The 27,212-nt window shown below is 47.8% G+C and overlaps 3 protein-coding genes across 8 annotated transcripts; 2 read left to right on the top strand and 1 right to left on the bottom strand.

Moving 5' to 3' along the window:
• The first annotated feature begins 6,489 nt into the window (after positions 1-6,489).
• On the top strand, positions 6,490-11,084 carry CD27 (CD27 molecule). Its single transcript, XM_019754423.2, has 6 exons — positions 6,490-6,768; positions 6,954-7,085; positions 9,515-9,694; positions 9,888-9,977; positions 10,225-10,341; positions 10,601-11,084. The coding sequence occupies exons 1-6, from the start codon at positions 6,633-6,635 to the stop codon at positions 10,720-10,722; spliced, it is 777 nt and encodes a 258-aa protein (XP_019609982.1). The 5' UTR covers positions 6,490-6,632; the 3' UTR covers positions 10,723-11,084.
• Positions 11,085-11,450: 366 nt separating this feature from the next.
• On the top strand, positions 11,451-17,973 carry TAPBPL (TAP binding protein like). Of its 4 annotated transcripts, none has more exons than XM_019754421.2 (7): positions 11,451-11,724; positions 12,487-12,702; positions 12,836-13,108; positions 14,893-15,231; positions 15,829-16,131; positions 17,267-17,353; positions 17,546-17,973. In XM_019754421.2, exons 1-7 carry the CDS (start codon positions 11,661-11,663, stop codon positions 17,623-17,625), a joined length of 1,362 nt encoding a protein of 453 aa, XP_019609980.2. In that variant the 5' UTR covers positions 11,451-11,660; the 3' UTR covers positions 17,626-17,973. The 4 variants fall into 4 exon arrangements, with proteins under 4 accessions (XP_019609980.2, XP_074182249.1, XP_074182250.1 ...); XM_074326148.1 differs by having other exon boundaries at positions 11,502-11,634; XM_074326149.1 differs by having other exon boundaries at positions 11,503-11,634; positions 12,490-12,702.
• Positions 13,215-25,499, bottom strand: VAMP1 (vesicle associated membrane protein 1). 3 transcript variants are annotated; one of them, XM_019754424.2, is made up of 5 exons: positions 25,156-25,499; positions 22,316-22,442; positions 21,960-22,118; positions 21,199-21,250; positions 13,215-13,396 (listed from the first exon to the last, which is right to left on the bottom strand). In XM_019754424.2, the coding sequence occupies exons 1-5, from the start codon at positions 25,482-25,484 to the stop codon at positions 13,344-13,346; spliced, it is 720 nt and encodes a 239-aa protein (XP_019609983.2). In that variant the 5' UTR covers positions 25,485-25,499; the 3' UTR covers positions 13,215-13,343. The 3 variants fall into 3 exon arrangements, with proteins under 3 accessions (XP_019609983.2, XP_074182251.1, XP_019609984.2); XM_074326150.1 differs by lacking the exon at positions 13,215-13,396 and adding an exon at positions 14,564-14,748; XM_019754425.2 differs by lacking the exon at positions 13,215-13,396 and adding an exon at positions 18,574-20,798.
• Positions 25,500-27,212: the final 1,713 nt, after the last annotated feature.

Raw genomic sequence — 27,212 nt, 5'->3', positions numbered from 1 at the left:
GGAAACCTGTAAAGGAAATCTAGAAATATCCGCTGACCAACACAGAGCCATTTCAACAAGGAAGCTTATCTGTCTCTGACTGCCTTCTGGACAGAGAAAAATATTATCTTGAAAATTTGTAACTAACGCCTATGCTCATCCAGGTTTAGGGTTCAAATTTATATTATCATGGCTGGGAAACCTCATCTGCCCTCAAGAAAATAGCAAAGAAATTGATCTCAAGTCAGTAATATCCCTAGAATGTCTGATAAAATCAACTACAAAACCGCTTTTGAAGGTACATACCCTTAATTTGGGCCACTGCAGATCCCAACAGGAAAGACTTGTTGAAGATGGGCTCACAATTAAAAATTAAAAAACATACCTGAAACAGTTTGACCTAGAGTACCTTTTTCATCTAAGTTAGTCGTTAAAACCAAATAGTTGAATTTACCTAACTCTACTAGTCACTACATATACGTAAAGTATTGAAGCAAGATTTTGTAAAAATCATGAAACACGTTAAATCACATTGTTCATTGCTCTTAATAAATATATTATTATTAATATATTTTATTGTACAAAATGTTATATATTATTTTAATGAGAGCAAAATGATCTTTTATATTGTAAATAAGTAAAAATATTATCTTTAAATATTGTTTTCCCCAACTTTAATCCTTTCTTTATGTGACTATGTAATTTTATCTTACCCTTTTTAATGTCTATATACACATATATAGAATTCATATTTGAATATATAATCTATAAATATAATTTATTTTAAAATCTTGTATATTGCTCTTGTTCTCTGTCTCGCTGTCTCTCGTTCTCTCGACCTCGCTCTCTCTCTCTCTCTCTCTCTCTCTTCCCCCCCACCTCAGCTAGCTAGGCCTCTCTCTCCCACCTTGACTAAGCCTGTTCTCTTCCCCGAGAAAGTATCACTAATAAACCCTGCTTGTATACTGAAAAATAAATAAATAAAATAAAATATCGTATATACGTATTTGGGGATACACGCTCAAAATCATTTTATCAATGAAGTATAAAATCAAAAGTTTGGAGACCACTGAATCAGAAATATACATTTTTTCAAGCATACATGGAACATTTACAGCCACCTACTAGGCCACATAGTGAATCTCAAAAAAATGCCAGAGGATGTATATGTATTAGTTTTCTATGGCTGCTGTAGCAAATTGCCAAAGAACCCAAACTGACTATCAGATTTCTATACGTCAGAAGTCTGAAATGGGTCTCACTAGGCTAAAACCAAAGTGTGGGCAAGCGGCATTACTTCCTAAATACTTCAGGGGAGAATCAGGCTCCTTACTTTCTGGCTTTCTGAGGAGGCTCCCACAATTCCTAGCTCCTGGACCTCTTCTTCCATCTTCAAAGTCTGCAGCAGCAGGCTGAATCCTTCTCATGCTGCCACCTCTCTAGGTCTGTCTCATCTGCCTCTCTCACCCACTTGTAAGGACTCTTGCTATATACTGGGTCCACCTAGATAATTCAGGGTAATCTCCCCTTTTCAAGGTCAACTGATGAGCAACCTTGATTCGTCTGCAACTTTAATTCCTCTTTGCCATGTAACATAATATTCAGTTCCAGGGATGTACACATCATTGGGGGGGCCAATATTCTGCCTGCCATATTACACATACAGATGACATTCTCTGACCCACAATTACATAAAATTAAAATTAATAAAAAGGGAAAATGTTAAACCTCATAGATCATAAATTTTTAATATACTTATAAAATATGCAGGTCAAAACTAAACTGACAGAATGAAAATACAATATAGCAAAACTTATGAAACATAGTAAAGTAGTTCTCAGAAGGAAGTTTATGGCCTTAAATGCATATATTAGAAAACGAAATTTTTAATTAATGAACCAAGTATCCACTTCAAGAAGTTAGAAAAAGAATGGCAGAATAAACCCAAGGAAAGTAAAGGGAAGAAAATAATTTAAAAATCAAACCACAGTGTAAAATATAACAGAAAACAAGGAAATAATGGGAAAACACAACAAAATGTGGTTCATTGAAACAATAAGTTAGACATATTTCTGGCAAAGTATATCGAGGAAATAAAAGGAAACTATAAACAAACAATATTGGGACTGAAAAGGGGAATATAACTACAGATCTATGGTGATTTTAAACATTTATGCCCATAAATCTGAAACAGATTAAATAGACAATCTACCAGAAAAATATAACCTACCAAAACTGACTCTAGAAGAAATTGAAAACCTGAATTAAATCAGTATCAAAAAGGCTACACTCTACACACACACACACACACACACACACACACACACACACACAAACATACACACACACAAATTCTACCAAGTCTTCAAGGAACAGATCCTCCCTGTTTTATATAATCTGTATATAAGAAAAACTATCATCGATCAAAGAAGACAAGTGGTCAAAGGAATAATAGAGTGGTGTCTAGAAACCAAAGGAAGAAACCACTTTCCACGTGACAGCTGTCAGACCCCATATAACTCAGTTAAACTTTGCTTTCTGGTTGAAGCATTCCCTTGCCCTCAGCTCTCCCTATCAGCGGACAGGCACCTGCTGTGTTTTCCCGAAAATAAGACCTAGCCGGACAATCAGCTCTAATGCGTCTTTTGGAGCAAAAATTAATACAAGATCCAATCTTAGTTTACTATAATATAAGACTGGGTCTTTAATAATATAATATAATATAATATAATATAATATAATATAATATAATATAATATAATATAATATAATATGCCAGGTCTTATAATAATTTTTGCTCCAAAAGACGCATTTGAGCTGATTGTCTGGCTAGGTCTTATTTTTGGGGAAACACGGTATATTGTACCCTGACTCTCCCTGTCATGGTGCTGCAATAATGGCCATTACTAATAACTTTACATTTGTCTTTGAGGTTATTTTATTTGATCAATGTGTGACTCTCACTGGTGCATCAACTCTGAGGGCAGAAACCATGGGATTTTTTTGGGTTTTTTTTCATCTTTGTGTCCCATTACTTAGCTGGTACCTGATACAGAATGGATATGCAGTAAATACTTGTCAAATGACTGAAGAGTGGAATTTAGGAGATCAAAGTGGCCTTGGGCACCCCTGAAATTTCAATTTTATAATTGTGGATAGAACTGTTAAGGAATAAGGCTGAGGCTGGACCATCTAATATTTAGAGAGTGCCTTACATGCTAGGAGACACTAGGAGCTGTGGCTGAGATACTGAAAAGTGATGAGAGATGGGGAAAAATGCCCAAGGTTGGTGAGTCTCCTAGGAGACCCAGACAGGGAGTCCCAGGAATGCAAATTACAGAATTGGGATGTGAGTCCCCAGGCCCTCATTAACTAGCCCAGCCCGCCCTACTGTCCTGTCCAGCTGGTCTCTAAAGGCTCACTGGGAAGGAGGAAATAAAGCAGTGGGGGCCGGGGTGGGTCGGGGTCATCACAGGAAATAGGAGTGGAGGAAGAAGGAATGGATTAGGAGACAAAGGAGGCCAGGAAAACTAAGGGATTTGGTTAATAAGAATCGCGAGCAGTGATTCCTAACTCCTATGTGATATAACAGAACTCCCTTCTAAGGAAAGGTGTTGGAGAGAGTTTAGTTCTGCGGAGTACTTTGACTGGTTATAAACTTATAAAGGGCCACGACTGATTTTGGGATCGGGGCTGAAGAGAGATGAGGTATTGAGGTATGCTGCCTGACGGAAGATTTCTGAAAGTCAGCCGGTGACAGAAAAAGGAGGGAGGGGAGAGAGGTGTCAGCAAGGTGGTCAGTGCTCTTACTGCCCTGTAGGATAGCTAGACCAGTGATCAATCTCTGGGCTGGAAAGACCACTAAGAACAAGAAAATCCAAAATGCAAGTTGTAGTTGTATCCTTATGATATATAAAGCTTCAGAGTTTTGCCACACATAACAGCCTTCTGTTTAGTTAGTTTGAAGGAAAATTCAAGAAAGCCCTGTGCCCCAAATTTGGGACGTATGGTAGGGCAAAGGTAAGGGAACAGCCAGGAGCAGAGAGGAGAGAACAAGACTTCAGCTGAAAGAAGAATCAGAATGAGAGGTGACCATAATGCCCAACCCACTGGGATTTGTGCCAGTCGACAGCCCTGCCTCCTCCCCACTCTGCCCAAGACCTGCCTGATTGGAAGGTGAGGAATATCTTATCTAGATATTAAGGAGCAGGTGACCCCTGCCGCTGATATTCAGGATACAGTCAGTGCTCCAGACTGAGGGTTTGGTCAGGACCTCTCAAAAGTAATGACAGTCGTCAAAAGAGAAGCTTCTGTGGGCCTATCTCTGGAGATGCAAGAAAAGGAGAGAGCTGTTGAGAAAAGACCATATATCTCTGTGCCAGCTAGGTGTGGGGACCAGCTGAGCCCCAAAAGGGAAAGAAGTGGTGGAAGATTCTGAGGGAGAGGTCAGCGGCTTGCACTCACAGGGCCTGTAGTCAAGAGGAAGGGACTGTCCAAGGAACCAGCCAACACTCACCAGAAGTTGATGCAAACAGACAAGAAGGCAGGAGATGAGGTCATTCCTTTTGCCCAGAGAAGAGTAAGGTTCAGAAACCTGGTTTTTCTCCTCCCGGCCAGGGGTACTCCAAGAGAGCCAGGCAGACCCTGCTCCTGCCTTCTCCCCCATGGAGAAGTGATTAGAAGAGGGGAGGGGGCGGCCAGATGGCTCAGTTGGTTAGAGCTCGAGCTCTTAACCACAAGGTTGCCGGTTCAATTCCCACATGGGTCGGTGGGCTGTGCCCCCTGCAACTAACAGTGAAAACAGCAACTGGTCTTGGAGCTGAGCTGCGCCCTCCACAACTAGACTGAAGGACAATGACTTGGACTTGATGGGCCCTGGAAAAACACACTATTCCCCAATACGTCTTTTTTTTTATTAAAAAGAAAAAAGTGGGGAGATGGGACCTTGGCACAGAGAACACAGGCCTCACTTCGGTGAGCAGCTGAGGGGCTAATAAAGGTTGATAGTCTTCTAATTCCCCCTTAGGCCAAGGTTCTCCTTAAAGGTCCCCAGCTCCTTATAATTCCTCTCGGGTCTCATCCATCCACACAGGGCCTCCCCTCCCCACGGCAGTCTTGAGGTTTAAGATTAACAGTGGAGATACTGACTGTGATCTGGGAATGAGGCAGTGCTGTTAGCGACAGCAAAATCCTCAGATCCCAAAGTTAACACTCTCTGAGGCGGGAACTCAGGCACCCCGAGAGATAGTGAAAAGGATGGTTTTGCTAAGTAACTCTTCAAATCGCACCCATGTGTGGTTTCTCACACAAAAGGACCCTCCTGAAGACTAGAGGGGGTCGGGGAAAGACAGGAAGATGGAAAAAATGAAGAGAAAGGAAACCAAAGAGTGAGATAGAGAACAGATCTAACAAGTGAGATCACAGGGGTGTGACATTTTATGAGCAGTGTGGAAACAACTGCAAAGCCCCTGAATGAAATAGGGCCTGGAGAAATGAGCCGCCACATGCCTCAGGCCTCCAGGAAAGAGGAGGAGGTGGCTGTCTGACCCATGTGTTCCAGAAGGGAAAGTCCACCTAGTTCCAATGTCCCCAAATCTGTCTTCCCAAGAGAACCACAGGAATAGGGAAGAGCTGACCCACAGGCATCAACTTCTAATCCCAAGTGCCCAAGGCTGGAAGAGATGCCCCAGGTGCTCCAGGGCACCAGTGACCCACAGCCCGAGGTGGGAGGGGAGGATAAGGACAGTAGTGGAGGGAGGAGGGAAGGCCACATGAGCAGTGGGTGACACCTGTATCACAGGCTGGCAGGAAGATTAAATGAGATCATACGTAATCTCCAAGCACAGAGGCTTAACCCCTTGTTGCCACTGTGAACAATTCCATAGCAAACTCTTTTGGCCGTAAAACCAGATCTCATTTGATGCAAGACCAGTTAGTCATTATTCGCCCCACTTAAATATTCAATCGTTTTACTGCAGAAATGCTATGCATGAATGTGAGTGCTACCCCAGCCCCATGAGGGTGTCCTGTGGTGCTGGTTTCTTCCCCAAATCTGAAAAATTCTGAATTCTAAAACTTGCCTCACCCCAAGAGTTTCAGACATTCAGTTCTGGGTCCCCTTCCTTCTCTAAACTGCTTATCTCTGTGCAAAAAGAAGCTGACCCTCCGTGGTGATGGGAGAGAAGACGTGCGGATTAACGTGTACACTGCGAACAGGCGGTGATGTGGGCATATTGTGTACAAGTGTGTAGGTAGGAGAGGTGACCGTGCACATCCAACACTTTGTCAAAGAGGCAGGCATAGGTGGGTTAAATTCTTCATGAGAACGAGAGAGACAGAGAAGACGGAAACAGAGAAGTTGGAGGTCGGTGGGGGCACCTGTGAAGAGCAGCAGATCTGACAGTTTGCCCTTTTATTACTCTCCCCAGCATGCAGCATGCGGAAAGGGGGCAGGGATAGGAGGCTGCTGCTGTGAGAAAGAAAAAAAAACAGCCACAACAGAGCTTCAACTGCCATCAAAGGTCAGCTTGCCACCTGAAGCGGGGCAACGCAGAGAAGGCCTGCAGCCGCTGCCCAGGAGGTGCCAAGAGGACCCAGCACAGAGGCCAGCAGTTAGCAACTGAAGTGCAGAAAGAGCTCCCTGGGCAGGAGCCATGGCCTGGCCACTTTCCTGCTGGCTGTGGCTTCTGGGGACGCTGGTGGGGCTCTCAGCTATCCCAACCCCCAAGATCTGTTCAGAGCAGCAGTACTGGGCTCCGGGAGGATGGTGCTGCCAGATTTGTAAGCCAGGTAAGAGGAGGCCTTGCCAGGGGCCAGGTGAGTACGGGAGAGAGAACTGGGTTTGGGGAGAAGGGCCACAGGAAGCGAGTCTGAGCTCAGGCAAGGAGAGGAATCCTGCAGCACTTGAGACACCACCTTGAAGAGGGCGGAGAAGCGGCCTTCCTTGGGCCTTGACCCTGGACCTCTGCTTACAGGAACGTTCCTAAAGAAGCACTGTGACGGGCACAGCAAGGCTGCTCAGTGTGACCCGTGTACACCAGGGATCTCCTTCTCACCAGACCCCAACAAACGGCCCCACTGTGAGAACTGCCGGCACTGTAACTCTGGTGAGATGGGGGAGCAGTTGGGGGAGCAGGTGGCAGAGCTGGGTGTGGAGAGCAAAAAGCAGGGAGCGTAGGAGCTGCAGTTACTTCAAGGCTACAGCAAGTGGAGCTAACTCTGGGAATGGAGCACCCTGGGAGCAGGTATATTGATGTGATGGGGAGAACTCTGGTGTTTCAGGGAAGGGGAAGCAACATTTGAGGGACTGCTCAGAACGGTCAGCATCAAGACAATAAAAAGGGGCAAGTGGCTCCAGGATCCCAGATTACAGCCCAGCAACCCCCCACTTCTGAATTGGCTGGGTTTGAAGTGGACATTTATTTGGAACTTGGAATCCATCTTTTAAGGACATAACAACACCAGCCAGTAGATAATAATCTTTCTTTGCACAAAAGCCAATGTAGGAAAATGAATATGCATGTGGCTTGTGTTTTTCTTATTTTGCAATTTTATTGTTTTTAATTAAGAAGTATAATATCTGCAGGTGTTATGAATTCTTTTATTATTTCTCCATTTTAGCTAGAATTTCAGAAACCATGTGTCAGTCTACATAGAGTAAGAGACTTTAAAGTGGCCCCTTTGAACAAATGTCCTCCAGCAGGACACTTGTGGACTACTTAACTAAGCTAATCCACTACTTGCCTGTAAAATGTGTTTGCTCTCACTAGGCCTTTTAATGCTGTCTTCTTTAAAACCTAACTAAATAAACGGTTTCACCATTGCAAATCAAACAGCAACATTTGAAATACACAAAAAGTATTCCTCAGTCCACTCAACTTAAAAATGATTGTTAATGGATGTTTTTCTCTTCTTGGCATCAACCCCAGCAGGGCTGGACTTTTTTTAGGTCAACGCCTGCCCCACTCACTCTGTGGGCCCCACCAGAAGGCCTTTGCCCAGTACTGAGCCAATCCATACCCCTTTTGCTGTGTTCCAGACAAGCCCAATCCATGATCCTCCCCTGAGACACAGCCCACAGACTCCCCAAAGCACTGGGGCAGCACCTGGCTCCTCTGGGGAAGGGCTTGGGGGGAGGCTGAATGCGTGTGGTCCTCTTGGACCTCAGCATTCCCATTTGTAAGATGGAAAAGTGCCAGAAATCAGCCTGGAATTTTGTGCACAGGTTACACATGGTGAAGAGAACTCTCAGGTCTCTGGATGCTCATCACTGAAAACAATGGCGCTTCATCCATTTTCACCCAGTCCCCGTCCCCTCTCTAGCTCTTCCTTTCCTGTTGGCAGACACGTTCATGATCGCCCCTCCCGGTCTTCTCCTTTGCTTACCTCTTTCCCTCTCCATCACCGCCGTCCCCCTCCCCTCTCTGGTCTTCCCTTTACGGATCCTTATCCAGGTGGGCTCACCATTCCTGGTAAGCCACAGAAATCCAAATCCACATCGCAACGACTAGTCAGAATTCAGAAAGAAGAGGCCAGAGGAGCATAAGGATGAGAAAAAGGAATTTGTGTCCCTCTGCCTTGCCCGACAAAAGGCAAATGCTAAGGCAAACTGGTAGAGTTGTTAGGCAGTCTTTGGAATCCTCCCACCTTCCTTTCACGCTCCTCTCCCTGGATCCCCATGAGTGCACTGCCCTAAAGCCACACCAGGCTCATGCTCAAGTCTGGCCCACATCCAGACGCTGCTGCCCCCCACCCCCATCACCCTCCTCTTCTCAACCCAACCACCTGTGAGCCAACCCAGTCCAGCGCCCCTCACACCCTCCACCTGCGGTATAACTGACTAGCAGATACCCAGCACCAGACCTCTACACTTGAATAACATTTTTATTTTAAAGGCAAAGGATGTCCGTAATCAAGTAACTCTCTAGTAAAGTTAAAAACATATTAGAGACCACGATAGCATAATTCCTAATGGCTGAAAACTGGAAACTACCCAAATGCACATTAGAAGTAGAACAGAGAAATAAACATGGTATATTCACACAATAGGATAGTGTGAACACAGCAATGAGAATGAATAGTCTGCAATTACACTCAACAATATGGATTAATCTCACAAAGAGTTGAGTAAAAGCAGCCAGACCCAAATGGATACACACACAATTCCCTGTACACAGTACAGGCAAAACTAACTTATGGTGTAAGGAAGTCAGGCTAGTGGCTATTCTTGGGAGGAGGGTAGTGAGTGACTGGAAGGGAATATTACAGTTCAATAATTATGAAAGTCTCAGTGAGTTAAGAGAAAATCATACAAGCTGTTTCTACCTTTCATAGTGTCCATTTCTGAACCATGAGTTTCTAAAAGTCCAAGTTTTCCTCTTAACAACAATACTGATGGTAAAGGCACTGGGTGATGGTGAGGGAAGGGACAGATTTATGGGAGGGGGCGGGAGGGGAGCTGGGAGAGGTTAGCAAGTGGACCTTGCATGTCTCTGCCTCCTGAGTGTCTTGTGTTCCTCTGACCTCCTGTCCCCAGGTCATCTCATTCGGAACTGCACCGTCACCACCAATGCCGAGTGTGCCTGCCCCAAGGGCTGGCAGTGCAGGGACAAGGAGTGTACCGAGTGTGACCCTGCTCCAAACCCCTTGTTGACCCTGCGTCCATCGCAGGGCCCGGGCACACATGCACAACCCACCCACTTCCCTTCCACCGAAAGTAAGTCCCAGGCTACGCTTTGTCCAGTCACTTGGGGTAAGGGTTCCCCTTAACCAACACCCCCACTTCCATGCCCATCCCCACAAGTTGGTCAGCCTGTCTCTGCCTTCCCATCTCAAACAGCACCTCTCGGGGCTCTGAGGCCTTCAGCTTAGCCTTTCCCTGTGGGTGGCTGCTCACCCTCTGTTTCCAGAGCTACCAGAGGCCAGGACAGCCAGGCACATGCGGACTCTGGCTGACTTCATAAAGCTGCCTGCCCCAGCTCTTTCAACCCAATGGCCACGTGAGTTTTCTCCCCACCCCCAGAGAGAATGCATACAGGAGAGTCCAGGAGGAAAGACATCCAGAAAGCTCTTAGGAGTAGGAATAAAAAGAGGAACTCTAGGGATGAGGAAAGGACTTGGTCCAACGGTGGGGATGGGGGAGGAAGGAAGGGAAGGAGAGAGGCAGCGGTGGTGGGAAAGCTGGGCTGAGGGGAGTCAAGGGCTAGGCCCTCCTCAGAAACCCCTCATGGCCTCTGCCTGTCACAGCCCAGAGATCCCTGTGCAGCTCAGATTGCATCCGCATCTCTGTGGTCCTCTCTGGAATGTTTGTTTTCACCATGGTCGGAGTCCTGTTCCTCCATCAACAAAGAAAACATGGACTAAGTAAGAGACAAAATACAGGTCGCCAGACCTGTCCCCGGCCCCATCCCCACCTTCTCCGCCCTGCCACCCATGCCTGGAACCTCATGGATGCCTCCCGAGCTTCATCTTGACCAACCCTGGTTACTGCCTACTCTTCCTCTCCTCTTAGCTGAGAGCCTCCCGAAAGTCCTCCCTAAGCTTACCCTCTTTGCTGTCTCTTCTCTCTTCACCCTCCCCCCCAGACCACCACCAGCAAAGACTCATCTAATTCTTTCTACAGACAAAGGAAGCCCAGGAGTGCCTGTGGAGGCTTCTCCTTACAGCTGCCCCAGGGAGGAGGAGGGCGATGCCATCCCCATCCAGGAGGATTACCGAAAACCAGAGCCTGCTTCCTACTCCTGAGCCAGCACTCCACGGAGGGGGTCATCACTGCAGTGAGGTCCTAGCCTCAATCCCACCCCACTGACCATATGGAGGCAATGAGACCTGGAACCCTCAATTTCAGCACCATGCTCTCATCAGGACCCTTTCCTGTATGCAGACTTGAGAAAGTGCCTTTTTGAGATTGGCAGTGACAAGGGCACAGGGGAATGAGGTGGAGGGTGGGAAGCAGTATGTGCCAGCTTCACCCGGCCAGCTTCACCCCTGTGCTGCAGAAGGGCTGGGCTTCCGGTTGTAAGGCACACTTACACCTACAAAAGCCGCGCGTGCTATCACTGATTTAGAAACTCGGCAAAATAAAGTGACAAAGACTGTCAAACACAGCCACTCGCCTGTTCTCTCTGAAATTCCACTCACAAGGCAGGCCACTCCCAGCCTCAGCTCTCCAATCAGGGATCGGAGGGAGGAGCTTCCCCGATACTTGCATCGGGAGCTGGATGCAGACTTGTATTGTCCCCCCCCTCCCCGCAAGGGGGAAAGAGGAAATGAATAAAGGTCCCCACGCTATGGGGGGGGGGGTGTCTTGCTCCTGGCTTCAGTCTCTCCCTTCCTCCTCCCACCTCCTTTCCCCCACATCTCCAATTTCTTGGGGACTGGTGGTGAGCAAAAGGGTGCCTGCGCTGAAGTTAGGTCTTGAAATCAGCAAGGGATTTTTTTCTGTGGCGGTGGGGGGGGGTGTGGTGTGAAGAAAAAACAGTGAGCAGGACTCTGGTACCAGCAACAAATGGCTTCACCCACAAGCAAAGGCAGCTGCAGTATCACTTCCTCAAAGTGAAAGTGAAAGTCCGTGGAGGACGAGAAAAAGCAATGTTTGGAGAGACTCCTCTTCTGTAGCCAGGACCTTGCAAGCAGGGAGGCTGTGGAGAGCAGCCGGTGAGGAGGGCCTGAGAGCAGCCCCCATGGGCACGGAGGAGGGGTGGTGCCTGCTGCTCTGCTTGGCTCTTTCGGGAGCAGCAGACACCGGTGAGTGGGGAGCAGGCAGGAGGGAAGGGTTGGGCTAAGGAAGCACCAGGTAGCCACCCTCCCCAGATTCCAGAAGGGGAAAAGGGACAGAGTGGCTTCCACTCGCCTTCTAAGCCCAACAGGAGACAGGCTCCATGGCTGACGATGTAGGGAACTGGTTGTGTTGGGGAGAGAGGCTGAGAACAGCAGGGAAAAGGCCAAATGAAGAAAAGGGGCCTCGGCAATGGATGTGGTAGGGGCTGCTGTCCTACTGGAGAAGGGACACCTGCAGAAGAGGAAGGGGTTCCCCCGCTAAGAAATCACTCGGGAGGTGACCCGCAGGTCGGGGAGGGAAGCACACCTTTAATGGCGAAAGCAGAGCAGACCTGTGGGCGGGCTCCAAAGCTGAGAAGATGGCTGCCAACACCCACACAAACATCCAATCTCCTCTCTCAACGGCAATTTTGCTCATTTATTTTAGCTGAGAATTCCTTTTAACTGAAGAGATAGTTTTTTCATTTGGTAGTTGTAAATAAAAAACATAAACCCCTATGAAGAAGACAAATCCAGGTCTTTAAATAATTCGTACCAAGAAGTTCGAACCTGGCATGGCAGGTGCTTCCCAGAAATCTGGTTTGGGGAATGACTGGAGGAGGGACCGAGACAGCTAGGACCTGGAGACTTTTACCCCTTGATGACCACACTTGGGGCTGGGGTCGGGGCAGTACAGAAATAACTTTCTGGACAGGAGGGTATGGCTTCACTCCAGCCTTTTCCCTGCAGCAGGGCAGTGGCGGGCAGTGGATGTGGTCTTGGACTGCTTCTTGGTGGAGGAAGGCGGGCACCGTGGAGGTTTTGTCAGCAAGGAGAACATGGTGAAGGCCTTGCTAGTGCTCAGGCAGGTGCCAGTGCAGGATGATGGCTCCCTGGAGGGCTTCACCGATTTCCAACTGGACACAAGGGCCAAAGACAACCCACCTGTTACCTTTGAGGCCTCAGGTAAGAGCATCCACTGTGGCCCAGTCCTTCTGGGATCCCTCCACTAGGAGAGCCCAGTTCCCAGTATCCCCACCCACATCTCCTTCCCATATTCTCAATCCAGCTGAACTTCTGTGCCATCTTTCTCTCACAGTGAACCTGGTACAGGTTCCCAATGCTGAGGCCTTGCTCCATGCTGACTGCAGTGGGCAGGAGGTGACCTGTGAGATCTCCCGCTATTATCTCCAGGCCAGACAAGAGGCCACTATTGAGACAGCAGCTTGGTTCATCACCAACGTGCAGGTGTCTGGAGGGGGACCTAGTATCTCCATAGTGATGAAGACTCTCGGGGATGCTGACAATGGGGCTCTCTTGCACCCCACGCTGAAAGTACCCCCAGGCCTCCAGGGGAATGTGCAGACTGAAGGTGAGAAAATGATAAGGGGCAGAAAGAAAGTTTTGTTTTTTTAAGTGGTCAGAGATGGGGGGATAGGAGAAGAAAGGGAACAAGTCCACCTCCATCCACATCAGTCATCTCAGGGTGTCCAATAGGCCTTGGTCCTTTCTTCCAAAAGACCCAAAATGGGGATAATCTCCTCACTGTGTTGCCGGAGGAAAGAAGGCATGTGATGCTCCATTCATGTATGCTGTTCTCGGTAGTCTTACTGAGCCAAGCACCAGTTTTCTCCCAGTGAAAAGCCAGCCTGGTCTGGTGCTTCAAGACGATCAGCGCAAAGGGCAGGGATACAGAATTTATTCATTATCTCTTATTAGTAAAACCTGGTCCTTGCCCTTTCCAACCCAGCATATCCCAGAGGACACAGGAAATTGAGAACATGACATGACAATAGATTTCTCCAGAGTTCATTGACTCCAATATTTTGCTTCCAAAAAGAGACAACCAAGTCCAAATAAGATGAGGGGGCTACACTCCTGTCCTTAGAAAGCCTCAGAACACTTGGCCTTTCTGTGCTCCAACCTGAGTTTATCCTGCTACATTAGGAAAGAGGAGGTCTCATAGTCCTAGCATAGCTGGATAGTCCCTTTCTATTTGGGGATATTTTAAACCTACAAAAGGTGAAATAATATAATGAACACCTGTATATCATTCACCTACGTCCACCAATTGTTATACCATTTGCCACATTCTTTCCATCAATGGATAGATAGACCCCTTGAACTAATTGAAAGTTGCAGAAATCTTAACACTTCACCCCAAATGCTGCCACGTATAGCACATGTTAGTTTATAACCAAAGACGAGGATAATCCTCCTTCATATTCACAAAACCATCACCTCAACAAACCAAGGTGGGGAGTGGGCTACCGTGGTGCAAACAATAAGGGGGTGTAGTATGTCGGTAACTGAAGAACATATTTGCCAGGGCACTTCGTTCCCATCTCACCCCACCAACTGCTTGCTACACTGCTGAGCGTCATACTTAAGTATCAACATTTTAAAATTGATACAATAATACTGTCAAGGATAAAGTCCAAATTCAAAGTTCTCCACTTGCCCCAACAATATTTATAGCTTTCTGCTTTTTTAAAGTCCAGGATTCAAATAAGCATCGTGCATTCCATTTGGTTGTCTTGTGCCTTTCGCCTCCTTTACTCCAGAACAGTGTTTCACAGCACTGACATGTCTGAAGAGCCCAGGCCCGTTGTCTTGGAGCATATCCCACCATTCGGGTTTGTCTGATTGTTTTCCTCAATAGATTTAGGTTCAGCATGTCTGGCACAAATACTACCACTGTGTGCTTTTTACACTCTTACTCCTATTTAGTCTTCACAACAACCTTGCCTTCAGCAGACGAGCTTGGCAATACTAAGTGACTTGTCCAAGGTCACAGAGCTGTTATACCAAAGAACCAGGGTTCCAAAGCTTTTTCTGCTATCCCAGTGGTTCTTACTGGAAAGTCAACAATAACCCCTAATTTTGCACGTATATTGTCCTGGTGAGAGGTCCATAACTTTCATCAGCTTGTCCAGGGGTGACTCCAAAATAGTTAAGATTACCCCATGTGCCGCACTGCCTTTCCAGAGCCCCATTTCTTTGTGGTTCCACCTGTTGGGAAATGAGCTCAATTGGCCTTACTGTCCAGGAGAGGAGGCAGGAGCAAGTGTATGCTCACAACATGCCCACAGCTCAGAGATCAGGTAACCTCAAGAGGAAGAAGTCCGCCATCACCCCCTCTTTCTCTCAACACAGTGGAGTTCCAGGTGACAACACGGACCCCATCCCTGAGTTTCCTGCTGGGCTCCTCAGCCTCCCTGCACTGCGGCTTCTCCATGGCACCAAGCTTGGACCTCACCAGCGTGGTGTGGCGGCTGCAGTATAAGGGCAGTGGCCAGCTGGTGGCCAGCTGGACCTCAGGGCAGGAACACGTCAGGCGGGAGGGCATTACCCTAGAGCCTGAGCAGCAACTCATGGCGGGGAATGCCTCCCTCACCCTGTCCAGCCTCACTCTGAAGGACGAAGGGACCTACATTTGCCAGATCACCACCTCTCTGTACCAAGCTCAACAAATCATCCAACTCCACGTCCAAGGTGAGGGCAGGACTTGGTTATCTGGGAGAGAAGGGACGGGATATGCCTATTGGAAGTGTTTTCCAGAACGGAATCCAAACACAAGGGCATTTCCTGAGAGGCAGATTGCATTCCCACAACCTAAACGCCATCTCCATCCTAGAAGCACAGATGGTATCAGATTGTCCCTGTCAGACTCCATGATATGCCCACAGAAAAACTACCCAGCCCAGGATCCTGCTGCCCTGCTCTGGTTAGCGCTCTCCAATCTCCCCAGCCCTTGTAGACCACATCCTAAAGGAGCAGCAGCAAACCAAGGAGGGACAGTGGGACTGGTCCTGACCAGGAGGATTGTATCACTGATAACCCTTTAAAATCCCTGGCTTAGCATCAGAAGCAAGCCAACCTTTAGTTGGTTTTACTATGGTTTTTCAATTACCTGTGAAAGATGTACCCTTTTATGGCCTGCATGCAGAGTGGACCCCTCACCCGCCCCTTGGCACTCCACTGAGGATGAAATTTCAGTCTCCACAACCTATCTCACTCTCAGCAGAAGAAAAGGCTTTAGGCTTCTCACCCTGTTGATTGCTCTGGAATCTTATTCATTCTTTCTTCCAGCTTCCCCTAAAGTACGACTGAGCTTGGCAGATGAAGCTCTGCCACCCACCCTCATCTGCAACATTGCTGGCTATTACCCTCTGGATGTGACTGTGACGTGGACCCGAGAGGAGCTGGGTGGAGCCCCGGTTCCCGTCTCTGATGCCTCCTTCTCCAGCCTCCGGCAAAGCCCGGCAGGCACCTACAGCATCTCCTCCTCCCTGACAGCGGAACCTGGCTCTGCAGGAGCCACTTACACCTGTCAGGTCACCCACGTTTCCCTGGATGAGCCCCTTAGGGCCAGCATCTGGGCTTCACCACCAGGTACTGGCGTGCCCTCCTCTCCCCACCTCCATCCTGGGCTTGTAGCTCTCCTACCCTCATCTCATCTTTGGTCTTGTTCTGCTTCCCAGCTTCTTCTTTTCAAGGTGGCAGCCTCCATAGCTGCCACCACACATCTCAAGACTTTGGTAAACCCCAGGTGCCAGGGCACCAGGCAGTGTGCTGAGAGGCAGAGATCAAGGTTGAATAATTCCTGACGCTGCCCTTGAGGAACTTAGTCCAGTTGGTGGGACCGACTAGGCAGTCAGGGAAGATGACTGGGGGTGGGGGTGGGGAGACATGCGAGCCAAGTTAGCTAGCTCGGGGGGAAGGGAACACCAAGAGAGAAAGGATGGCACATGATAAAGCCAAATATGAAACAGTCTAAAGAGGATTTGGGGAACTGCACAACTAGAGCTAGGGTATATGGGAAAAAGGGGAGGTGGCCTAAAGTTTGAGAGGTAATTACATTGAGCATGTACATGAATCAAGCACTGTACTAGCACTTAGATGTATGATCCCGTGTATTATCATGACTCCCACTGTACTGATGAGTGAACTGGCAAATGTCAAGCAATTTGCCCAAGGTCACCTACCTAGTAAATGGTAAAAGGGAAAATGTGAGAAACAGGCAGCCTGATTCCCCTACAACCTTAAACCCTCCACTATTAGTGGGCAGATCTCCATGGGCCTTCAAGCCACAGAATGTCATTGAAAGGTTTTAAACAGGAAGGAATCAGAACCTAGAATACAAACATCCAGGAGCACTGGGCATTATCACTAGGCCGTAAGCTTCCCCCAAACTGGGGTTCTATCTCAGCTTCCATCACTCCTCACATATTTACAAAATTCTAATTTGTCAACAACTAATCTAACACAAATCTCTCTTGCAAAGCAGTAAAAAAAAAAAAATGTTATCCGATGTGGGAAGAGGTAGAGAAATCTACCTGAATACACGAGCATCCAACAACCTTGAACAAGCATGAATGCTACGGTGTGCCCAGTTCCTGGGTGAGAGAACACTTGATATAAGTTCCCCAACCCAGGACTCACACATACTCCTTTGTCCCGTTTATTGGTGTGGGCTCAGAGCTGATTCCTACCCACTGATTCCTGCCCACACCGCTCTCACCTACAGGGAGGAGAACTATGGCCTTTGGAGTCCTTTTTGCCAGCAGTCTCTTCCTTCTTGCACTGTTGTACCTGGGGCTTCAGAGATGGCAAGGTAAGAGCCTGGCTGCCCTCAGCTCTGCCCCTGACCCATCTCACTCATAGATCAGCCTCCTCTAACCACCTCTCCACCCAGACCAGGGGTGAAGCCCAAGCATCACGAGTTCCAGCCAGCCGCCAACCGTAGCCCTCAGCTTTTGGGGTTACCCCAGCTGAACCCAACCTTGTTCCTTTTGTTCTCTCCTAGCTACATCACCCAAGTTCTGCCAGGACACCGAGGCCCTCTGGGCGGCCACTCTCCCGCCTCAGAGTAAAAAGAAAGCGTAGTCATGTGCTCCCAGAAGGACTCTAAGCCCAGGCCTGGAGCTCAGAAAGGCATGAAGAAATCACAGATCACGGGAGCACTGGCTCTGGCTCTGAACATGTGTAGGCGTCTACCTTCACTGTGTCCCTGGGCTAAACACAAAAACAGTGAAGAGGTGAGAGGGCAGCAGGAAGGCAGAATGTTTGGGTGGAGGTTAACAGATCTGAGGCGTGGTGGCAGGAAAAGAAAATGGGATGAAATTAAGAAAGGAGCAAGTGAGGGGCAGTGGGGCAATGGGGTGGGGGGTGGGCCACCAAACGCACATATTGAATTCTGTCCAAATAAAAGCCCCTTGTGTCCTCAGAGGCAAAGCTTTTCCACTTTTCTGTCTTTTTCTAACGCTGGACCCTGAGCTTTTTCTGAGCTGTGTCCCTAAGCCTAGCTGCAAAGTGTTCAAGGTGTGAAACGAAGGCCCTCAGGCAGCCCTAAGGTTCCATCTTAGTTGCTCTGTGTAACCTGGAGATGCAATTAAGGTGCTGCTCCTTCAGACAGTTGCTGGGTATTTCAGGATACCTACAAACTTCTCACTCCCTCAGCTGCAAGGGAGAAATTTCTTTTATTCAATTCTAAAATCTGCCTAATCAACAAGATGGAACTCAGCATAAGGGAAGGAGGTAGATAGGAGATGTCTAAGAAAACCTACAGTTGTTTGTCAGTGTGAGATGCCCACTCAACTTCCTGTTGCCACTTCCTCTCACCAGCACCTGGAAGAGTTGGGCTGCCTCAGGTACGAATGCTGAAAACGGAGACCACTTCCTCTGCTAACACAGAGATCTTTAATCTCAAGACCATCCAGCACACATAAGCCAGCTCTTCTGGCCTAAAGCAACATCAGACTACCAGAAAGAAACAACACTCCCCTCCTCCCCACCCCACCCCAGATAGTCTAACCCAAGCAATAAGCAAGTCAGTGCAGTGGTAGGAATTTGTATTTTTTGCCTGTGTTCAGAATACAAGAAATTGGTAAATATGTCACATGCCTTTGGTGAAGTACAGCTGTTATTATTCGATACAAGAATGAGATTGGGGTTAGGAAAAAGACAAAGAGGTGATGACAAACACACAGTGGAAACTCCACATCGTTTCACAGCAAACCGAAGAAGGGGATGTGGGAAGCTCAGCTTCATTTGACTGCAAAGTCCCAGGGTTTAGTTGCATATTTGCTCATGCACATGGGTGGTAGGAGGGAAGGGGGACAGCAAAGACACAGAAGAGGGTATAAGGTGGGGTGAGAAAGAAAATAGAAGGGCTAACGTTCTCAAAAGAACAAAGCCAGCTATGTCTGGAGAACCTCAAAGAGACAGAAACCTAGGAAGTAATTCCTGTGACAGGGCTGGGTGGGCCAAGAGGGCCAATTTGATCCAGGCTTGGGACACATCGAGGACAGTGGTGGTTCTTCTCCAGCGGTGACTCCCTGCATCAGGCAAGGAGCCCAGAGGGGCGTGGAGACTTTCGAGAGGGATCGGTGAGAGGGCACACTGACTGCTTTCTTCCAGCTCTTCAGTCCTACCCTGGGGCAGGACGAAAGGAATGTGGGAAACAGGGGCAAAGGGAGAGGAAGGATGATTTTGCGCAATGAAGTGCTGCTGCATGGAAAGTGAGCATCTAGACCCAGCCCAGCCTGGTGGCCTCAGCCTCTTCCTACTTGTGAACCGGAGGACAAAGGGAATAAAGGGTCATGGGTGTTCCCCCTTCCGTTCCCAGCCTGCCCGCCTCCCCTCACCCCTGGGCCTATCCCACTCAGTGTCCTACCCTGAAGCCTAGCAGTGGCTCCCAAGACAGGCTGAGTAGTTCCCATCCTCAGATTCCACTGTCTATATCCACAAACCATGCAAAGAGGAGAAAAGGAAAGGAGGCAAAGTGGAACTCAGAGGGGTATACGTAATTCAGAAGGGGAGTGTACTGCAGGAAAAACAGAGACGTGGCTCAAAACCAGAGGGCCCCATGACAGCACAGCAATACACAAGCACACCTGTCTACAGCCTGTCCTGCCTCCCACCCCAAGGCTGAGTTGGTGGGTACACTGGCCTTTTCTTACTACTCAGAACTGTGCAGGCCTCAGAAGAACCTCTTGCCTCATCCCTGTCTTTGGCAAGTACACAGGGGTGGTGTGGAGGAAGGAGTCCCCGAAAGTCCAAGGAGCCTCACACCCCTTGATCAACACAAAGGGAGGAACGGGACCCTCCTTAGTGAGAGTGCAAGCGTAGCTTCCGCTGAGCTTGTTATTTTCAAATTAGGCCCGTGACTCCCTGTTTCTCTACAACCAACCGGCATTCTCTCTTCAGGCCAACAATTAAAACTGACTGAGACTCCCAAACTTGGGCTATACAAAATTATTTGGTACTCTCCTGAACAGTACAGAATGCTGCAGACGATGTGGACAGCAGAAAGCCCCTTGCAGTTATGAGCTTGTAAGACTGCTTCTAGGATGGGCATGAGAGTTCTGGTATTTTCACAATTAGTATATGCTCTCCAGATCTCTGGAGAACAAATTAATAGTCTGTAAGATCCCTGAAGACGTAGAAAATCTTAGACTAACAGATTAGAAATAACTGCAAAAAAACCGTTTTTACTTCCTGAAAGGGTATGGCACCAGGACCAAGGGAGACTTTGGGCCACCCAGGATCCTCTTCAGGCCTGGCACAAGACAAGAGATGCACGTGACCAGGGTAGCCCTGAGTGAGCCACCATTTGCCCAGGTGTTCACGGTTTCCTCCTGACAGTGGCCTGGTTTTTCTTGGTGATGTCATGGGCACTGATACCCTTCTCCTGCCCCAGTCCTGGTACTTTCCTGGGCATGTTACCCCAGCTACGCCCCATCCCCTTCCTTTGGCCTCCAACTCTTTTTGGCTTTGGAGGAATTTGAGAGTACATAAGAAGAGGGTAGGGAGGGGTGCAGCTGTTGCTCTTTAGGTAGTTACTTCAAGACTGTGCCAGGAGCAGCATTTCTAGTGTTGAGGGTCATAGTGCAAATCAAAGCAACAGAACAGGAGGAATGGGCAATGGAGAAGCCTGGGCTGGGATGGAGGAAGGTAGATGGGGAAGTTTGTTGAGCGAACAGGAGGGAGAGGAACAGGAGTTTGGATGGCAACGGAGAAGAGGAAAGGGGTGGCACATTCTCAAGTAAAAAAGTAGACTGGACACAGGAACCAGGAAGTCCCAGAGGGAAAAGAGAGAGAGACAGAGAAAACAAGAGGACAAATTATATCAAGTTACTCGACATTCAGGCCCTTCCGTTGTAGGTATCCCATCCCCAAGCCTCCCTCTGCCCAAGCCAGTGACAAACAGCAGAGCCCTTAGAAGAGAAGGGACCATCTTCCCACAATATCTTACAGAGGAAGCCTTGCCAATCAAGGAAGTCCCATGTCTTTGCCCTTTCTCCCTCCCGAACCAGGTGGTGATCCCACAACAGCGATCTCCATACCTCAGTCGGAGAAGCCCCACTCCCCAGGCAGGCAGGCAGGCAGGCAGGGCTGGGAGAGGACTCCAGGACCTTCCCACCTCTTCACCCCACCAGCAACCTCAGTGATACTTACTTACAATAACTACCACGATGATGGCACAGATCGCTCCCAGCATGATCATCATCTACGGAAACATTGACAAAAAATGGGCCCTTGGACTTGGGGAAAGAGGAAAGGAGTCAGGACTAGAGATGTGGGAAGAAAACTTAGGACAGTGCAAGAACCCAAACATCACCCAGTACACCTGCAGGCCTCTTGGGGAGGGTCCAACCCTCATGCTCCTCAACAGACAACAAACCCCTGGACCACAGCTGAAGTGTCTCAGAAACATCGGACCGTCTGCAGCTTGCTCCTTTTCCCTTAGTTCCTGTTGCCTGAAGGCCTTGAATGGAACTCCAAGGGAGATGCAGACTTTGGATCATTAGTCAACTGGTTCATTTCTCATTGTGAAGTGTTCAGCTCATTCTTAAAAGCTGCATGTATTTAGATGCATATCTAGCCCAGCCACTGTGTCAATGTTGGATGTATCTGAGGAAGGGCCAGGTGAGAATATTTCCAGCGGTCCTTTGAGGAAAAGCAGCTTGACTGGCCATTTTCAAAGCATCAGGGTTATCACTGGCTTTCAGTCAGTGGTTCTGAATATTATAGCCTACCCTGGTGGCCAATTCAGGGTAACACATCTCAAAGAGGCTTTCAAGATTTCCTCCCAAGAAAGAGTTCTGCATGGCAGAGATCTTGCACCACTAAAGGCACGGTGGAAGGAATGAGAGTTTTCTTGCCTTCTATGAGTTGTGGCCCAGGAACAAAAAGGGAGAGAGGATAAGAAAATTCACCTTGCAGTTTTTCCACCAATACTTCCTCTTTAGCTTAGCAGCACTGCTCTCAAATTGTGACGCTCCCATCTGTAAGGCGTCAGCTCGGTCATCCAGCTCTGACAGTATCTCGTCCCTCTTCAGGACCTTGTCCACATTCACACGCATGATGTCCACCACCTGAGGGGGGTTCAGAAACAAAGCTGCTAAGCTTCCCACTAGAGACAGAGGAAAGAACAACGACCAGGGGATCACAAGTCTGCCCTGTGTAACTCTAAGGGATGCCTTGCCTCCCAGAGCCTTTAGCTACACCTCTGTAACAAAGAAGTTTCTAAACGTCTATGATTTGGAAACTCAGAGAAAAATTCTCCACCTACCTCTTCAACTTGCGCCTGGGTTTGCTGTAGTCGTCTGTTACTACTCGTATTAGGAGGAGGGCCAGGGGGACCCCCACCTGGGGCAGTCCCTTCTGCCCCTTCGGTAGGTGGCTGAGCTGGAGCAGACCTGCAGAGAGAAGTAGACAGAGTACACAAAGTACCCAAGACAAGAAAGGAATCAAGTGTATTCTCACCCCACACCACCAAATTCATGGCAATTGTGTTACTATATGCAATTAGAAGGGGTTCTAGCTCCTTGGCAATACCAAGTAGGGAGATGCAGCACAGGGACAAGCAGTAAAAGATTAAAGATCTTGTAACAACATTTAGAGGAAGCTCAGGGATATCCAGAATGGCATCAAGAGATCTTGCTTGGGCCACCCTCGGACCCAAACTCAAACATCCCCTGGCACAATGATTACAGGGACAAATATGCCAGGCTTGGCCTAAATTGTTTCCCTATCAGAAACCTTTCACATGAAGTCAAACTGGAAAACTCCAATCCAGGTTAGAAGAAATGTGTAAAAAAGACTAAACCCTCAGGACAAGACTGTGGACCAAACAGCTCTTTTTTGAAAAGCCTAAATCAGAAAAGAAGGGCAAGCTGACAAACTCTGCTAAGGGGATCCAATTATTGGTTATGATTCATGCAATGATTAGTGTATCGGGGCTGCTGTAAGGAAAACTTGGAGAATCACCAAAGGCATAGCCTCTGTAGATGGAATGAGTCAGGACTGTTTGCTTGCTTTCTTTTGACAGAGAAGATGAGGGTTTCATTTAGACAGAACAGGAGCCTAAAGCAATTGTGTTAATTATGAAACTGTTCCAAGAGCATAAACAGAAGGCAAAGCTAAGGGAAATGGGCCTCTGTGTACATGCACCATGGACATTCTGTCCCTTCCTTTTCTAGATTTGGCATCAAGTCTCGGGAGACTACCTTAGTTCCTTACGTCCCAAAGAGAAATCTTGGTTTAGACTACTACACACAGTGATTGTTCTCTTTTCCTTAGCTTTAGAAGGGATTAATCTAGTGTGGGGTGTTCAAGATAAACTCCTTTCCATGTCCCAACACATGGAGGCTAAATTCACCTCCTAAAGAACTTCCAAAAGTCTAACTTAAGGCATGAGATTTCTTTTCCAAGGAAGAATCCATCAGCAGGAGGGAGATCTCTCAAATTTAATAGAGAACAGAAATTACAACATGAACTCCTCAAACAGAAGCAGAGCCTCACAAGACATACCTCATAGGAGCAGTCCAAGAGTAAATGATCTAGGAATTAAACCATCAAACTCACCACCAGGGAAATGCTTTGACGACTCAAAATAGAACTAATACCCAGAAGTTCCTCCTCCCTAAGTGAATTTCTTTCAGTCTAAAAAGATAGAGAATAACACTCAGAGAGGCTATACTAGCAGACTACACCCTGCTCATCCCCATTTAAGGAATCACTTGCTCATTTCCCTCTAAGGCATCAAGGAGGCAAACGGAGGAAAGATACAAAGCCATGGAAGCCACCAGACTCTTGTGCTACTACTGAGCTAAGCAGTCTAGTTCTCTGACTAAGGATGGAAAATGCAGTGAGTAGGTAGAAGCCACTGTTTGGTCTTGGAAGCAGTCCAGGATGGTGGCACCAATGACAAGATTAAGGTCAGACACGGTATGATGCCCTGCTATTCACCACATTTTCTCCAGCTCCTTCCCTTCATCCCACATGGGTGCTACTGGGAACCAGTCAGCTGAGAAGGATCCTCCTTCCCAAAATGAAAACAAATGGAATCCTAGGACTTGGCCAAAATGCATAGAGCATCATAGTTAAAACTGCAGAAATCAAATAGCGAAAAAGTTAAAGGGTTATAAAGCATCTGAAGGAACCATTCCACATACTATTGGTTGAGAATTGGGAACATTCAGCAGTAAAATATCCAGGATAGTTATAACCTTTATGTAACGTAAGTAAATCTTTTCCCTTTTTGTCACTGGAGAAGCAACACACATATATCTAGGACCAAGCCAGGACTCCAGGCAATAATAAGAAATAAAAATCTTTGTTAAACATATTGTGGTTGTGACAGGGAGGTACTTCATTTGTTTAGCCATAGTTCTCCCTCAGGATCTTGGGATGGAGGTGATGTTGAAGATGGTCAGAGACTAAATTGAATGTGTTGGGGGAAGATGGAGATCCTCAGCTCTATTTCTCTTCCAAATACCTCGCTAAGACTCAATGAAAGGAAAACACCTCCTATAAGGGTGGCCTCGAGATGAATGGCCGCTTGGAATCACATGGCACTGCCTCCTGAATCTGAGCTGCTCACCTGGCGCCAGAGAACTGGCAGATAAGTTTCTGGAGTTTTGCTCACTGCCTAGGTGGTGGTGGTGGGGTAACATTTCACAGCTAGAGTGGGGACATACACAAATGCAGAGATTGCAGGGCAACTCAAGTTACTGGCAGATGCACCCATGACTCTTTCCAGAAGCCCTAAGTACAGATTCAGTAAGACGACAAGAGACCCCTACCCGTTGTCTCCATGCCCCACCTTCTCCCTCTCCTGGGCTCCACTATACCGAGACCTGAATGAGGCGAACCGCAGGCGAGAGAAGGTGCAATGAATGAGGGACCACCGCGTCCCAGCCCCGCCCGTAGGGTGCTGGCTGTGGCTGGTGCAGGAGTAGGGTGCTTCCCTCCTCCCCGGGGTGGCCAGGTCTGGGGGCCGCGCGCAGTGGTGGCTCCCCGCGTCGCCGCAGCTGCTGCAATGCGCCATTTTCCGTCCCGCAGAGTCCAGCACTGGGGGTGAGAGTTGGCAAGGAGGTGTCGAGCCCCCCCACACTAGAGTCAACTCACATTTCTCTGACAGAGGGAGGGTCCGTCTTCTCTCCAGAGGCTGCGGGAAGACACCCGCGAGGGAAACGCTGCGGCTGAAGTCGACGGAACTGCCCAGCCCCGCCTCTAGTTGACCAACCACAGCTAGAGCGGCGGTGGAACTTACTGCAGTTGCCGCGCGAGTACCAGTCTTTATTAGTGCCGGCCACGCCTACCCGGTAAGGTTGACAACCCTGCGGCCCAATCCACGCCCGGAACAGGCGCCAGTCCTGAAGCGAAGCCCAAGCAAATTGGCCAATCACAGCTCTCCTCTCATCCCGACTCTGGAATAGTGTGGTTGTGAGGATCATTTACTCAACAACGTAACTATAGTTTGCTTATGGTCTAACTGTCAGGGCAAGGTGAAAATACTCCTCGGCAACCTGGAGGGGCGACTCTTAACAGCTTGAGTTAGGCCTTTTTTGGTGCCTCCTAGCCAATCGCTGAGCAGTTTCTGAAGACCGGGCCCGCCCACGGTCCAGCTCCCGCAGCTCCAGCCAATCGCACCCCTTCGGCCGACAGCCGCGGGCGGGTCCGGGCTCGCTGTGGCCCAGACTCTGAAGTCCTAGGAGAGGCGGGGGTTTGGCAGTCTAGGCATAGCTCTGGCCCCCAGACCAGATCGGCGCTCCACTCCACCACCCCGCCTGTGACAAACAGCTCCGAGGAAGCAGAATCCATCAAGGCAGATCCGCAGGCTCTCGGCTCAAGTACCGGGCGCAGGATCTGTCCCACCAAAGCAGATACGAAGTCTTCGTTCATTCGTTTCCTTCAACATTGCCAACAAACTGCTCACGCAATGTTATCCAAAATTGAACTTCCCGCCAAATCTGCTCCTCCTATCCCTCCCAGGTAGTTTACTACATCGACTCAGTTACCCAAATCTGAAACCTTGAATCCAGCCTAGACTTCCTTGCCGTTCATCTTTACCCCTCCTCTAATAATTCACCGAATTCAGGGGATTTTTCCTTCTTAGTATTTCAAGAATTCTCTCCCCTTGTCTCACTGTCCCACTTTAGACTACGTATTATCCTTTGCCTGGACGCCATCCCTTGTAAAACACCATTACTGAGGCAGCCTGATGGCTCAGTTGGTTAGAGCGTAAACTCTCAACATGGCTGCCAGTTCAATTCCTGCAGGGGATGGTGGGCTGTGGCCCCTGCAACTAAACACTGAAAAAGGCGGCAACTGGACTTAGAGCTGAGCTGCACCCTCCACAACCAGATTGAAGGACAACTACTTGGAGCTGATGGGCCCTGGAGAAACACACTGTCCCCCAATATTCCCCAATTTAAAAAAATTAAAAAAAAACACACCCAGCTCACCATTATTTTAGTTCCCGCTAACCAAAAAGGTAGCAAAATACACTGAAACAGTGCTTTCTTATCACTTAGAATTTTTATATTTATTGAAAGTGTACATTTATATAGATATATTTTTACATTTCACTTTCGTGCACACATAAAACCACCAAATATAAAAGAATAACGTGGTTACTGTATTCCTAAAACTTTCCATTCAGAATTTGACTCATGATTCATTTTTTGACTCAGTTTTGGATGTTCATGATTTTCCACACAATGTAGCCCTCTGTGCATGCTATCAACGGCTTTGGTGATACACCAGTTATTAAGAGTGTTCTTGTCTTTGCAATTTTCTTCCAAGTTTCAGGCACCCACTTGGCAAGTTTTGATTCTTATGAGTAGGTATGACAAATACAATCTGACTGCTGTCTGGTTAATAGTTACAGTGAAACATCCCTTTTAAATGTTAAAATGGAAAAAAAAAACTCTCTTAGAATCAATGAAATATTTCTGCTTCTAGCCTTCCCTTCCCTCATATATCTCTAAGAAACCACTAGGGTGATCTATCACACACAACAAAGCAAAATCAAATATCACAACCCTGTTTAAAACCATTAAACAATTCCTCTTAGAAACATAACGTGTTGATCTGTGTTTATCCCAATCCCCTCCTAAAAACTACATCAAAATGACAATTTGTAGAAATTGAAAATAAATGGGAGTGGGAGGAATTATTTC

Source organism: Rhinolophus sinicus, linkage group LG02 (genome assembly GCF_036562045.2).
Source record: "Rhinolophus sinicus isolate RSC01 linkage group LG02, ASM3656204v1, whole genome shotgun sequence".
Taxonomy (NCBI): Eukaryota; Metazoa; Chordata; class Mammalia; order Chiroptera; family Rhinolophidae; genus Rhinolophus; species Rhinolophus sinicus.
The sequence above is the reverse complement of the archived record's forward strand: the minus strand, read 5'-3'. Positions and strand labels throughout refer to the sequence as shown.

Excerpts from the sequence above, each read along its gene's own strand:
- CD27 (XM_019754423.2), top strand. The coding sequence starts at position 6,633 with ATGGCCTGGCCACTTTCCTGCTGGCTGTGGCTTCTGGGGACGCTGGTG. Across the intron at positions 6,769-6,953 it reads CTGCCAGATTTGTAAGCCAG|GAACGTTCCTAAAGAAGCAC; the intron begins GTAAGAGGAGGC and ends CTCTGCTTACAG. Across the intron at positions 9,695-9,887 it reads CCACTTCCCTTCCACCGAAA|AGCTACCAGAGGCCAGGACA; the intron begins GTAAGTCCCAGG and ends CTCTGTTTCCAG.
- TAPBPL (XM_019754421.2), top strand. The coding sequence starts at position 11,661 with ATGGGCACGGAGGAGGGGTGGTGCCTGCTGCTCTGCTTGGCTCTTTCG. Across the intron at positions 12,703-12,835 it reads TGTTACCTTTGAGGCCTCAG|TGAACCTGGTACAGGTTCCC; the intron begins GTAAGAGCATCC and ends TTTCTCTCACAG. Across the intron at positions 13,109-14,892 it reads GGGGAATGTGCAGACTGAAG|TGGAGTTCCAGGTGACAACA; the intron begins GTGAGAAAATGA and ends CTCTCAACACAG.
- VAMP1 (XM_019754424.2), bottom strand. The coding sequence starts at position 25,484 with ATGATCCTCACAACCACACTATTCCAGAGTCGGGATGAGAGGAGAGCT. Across the intron at positions 21,251-21,959 it reads ATTGGTGGAAAAACTGCAAG|ATGATGATCATGCTGGGAGC; the intron begins GTGAATTTTCTT and ends ATGTTTCCGTAG. Across the intron at positions 13,397-21,198 it reads CATCGTGGTAGTTATTGTAA|CACCAGACCAGGCTGGCTTT; the intron begins GTAAGTATCACT and ends ATCGTCTTGAAG.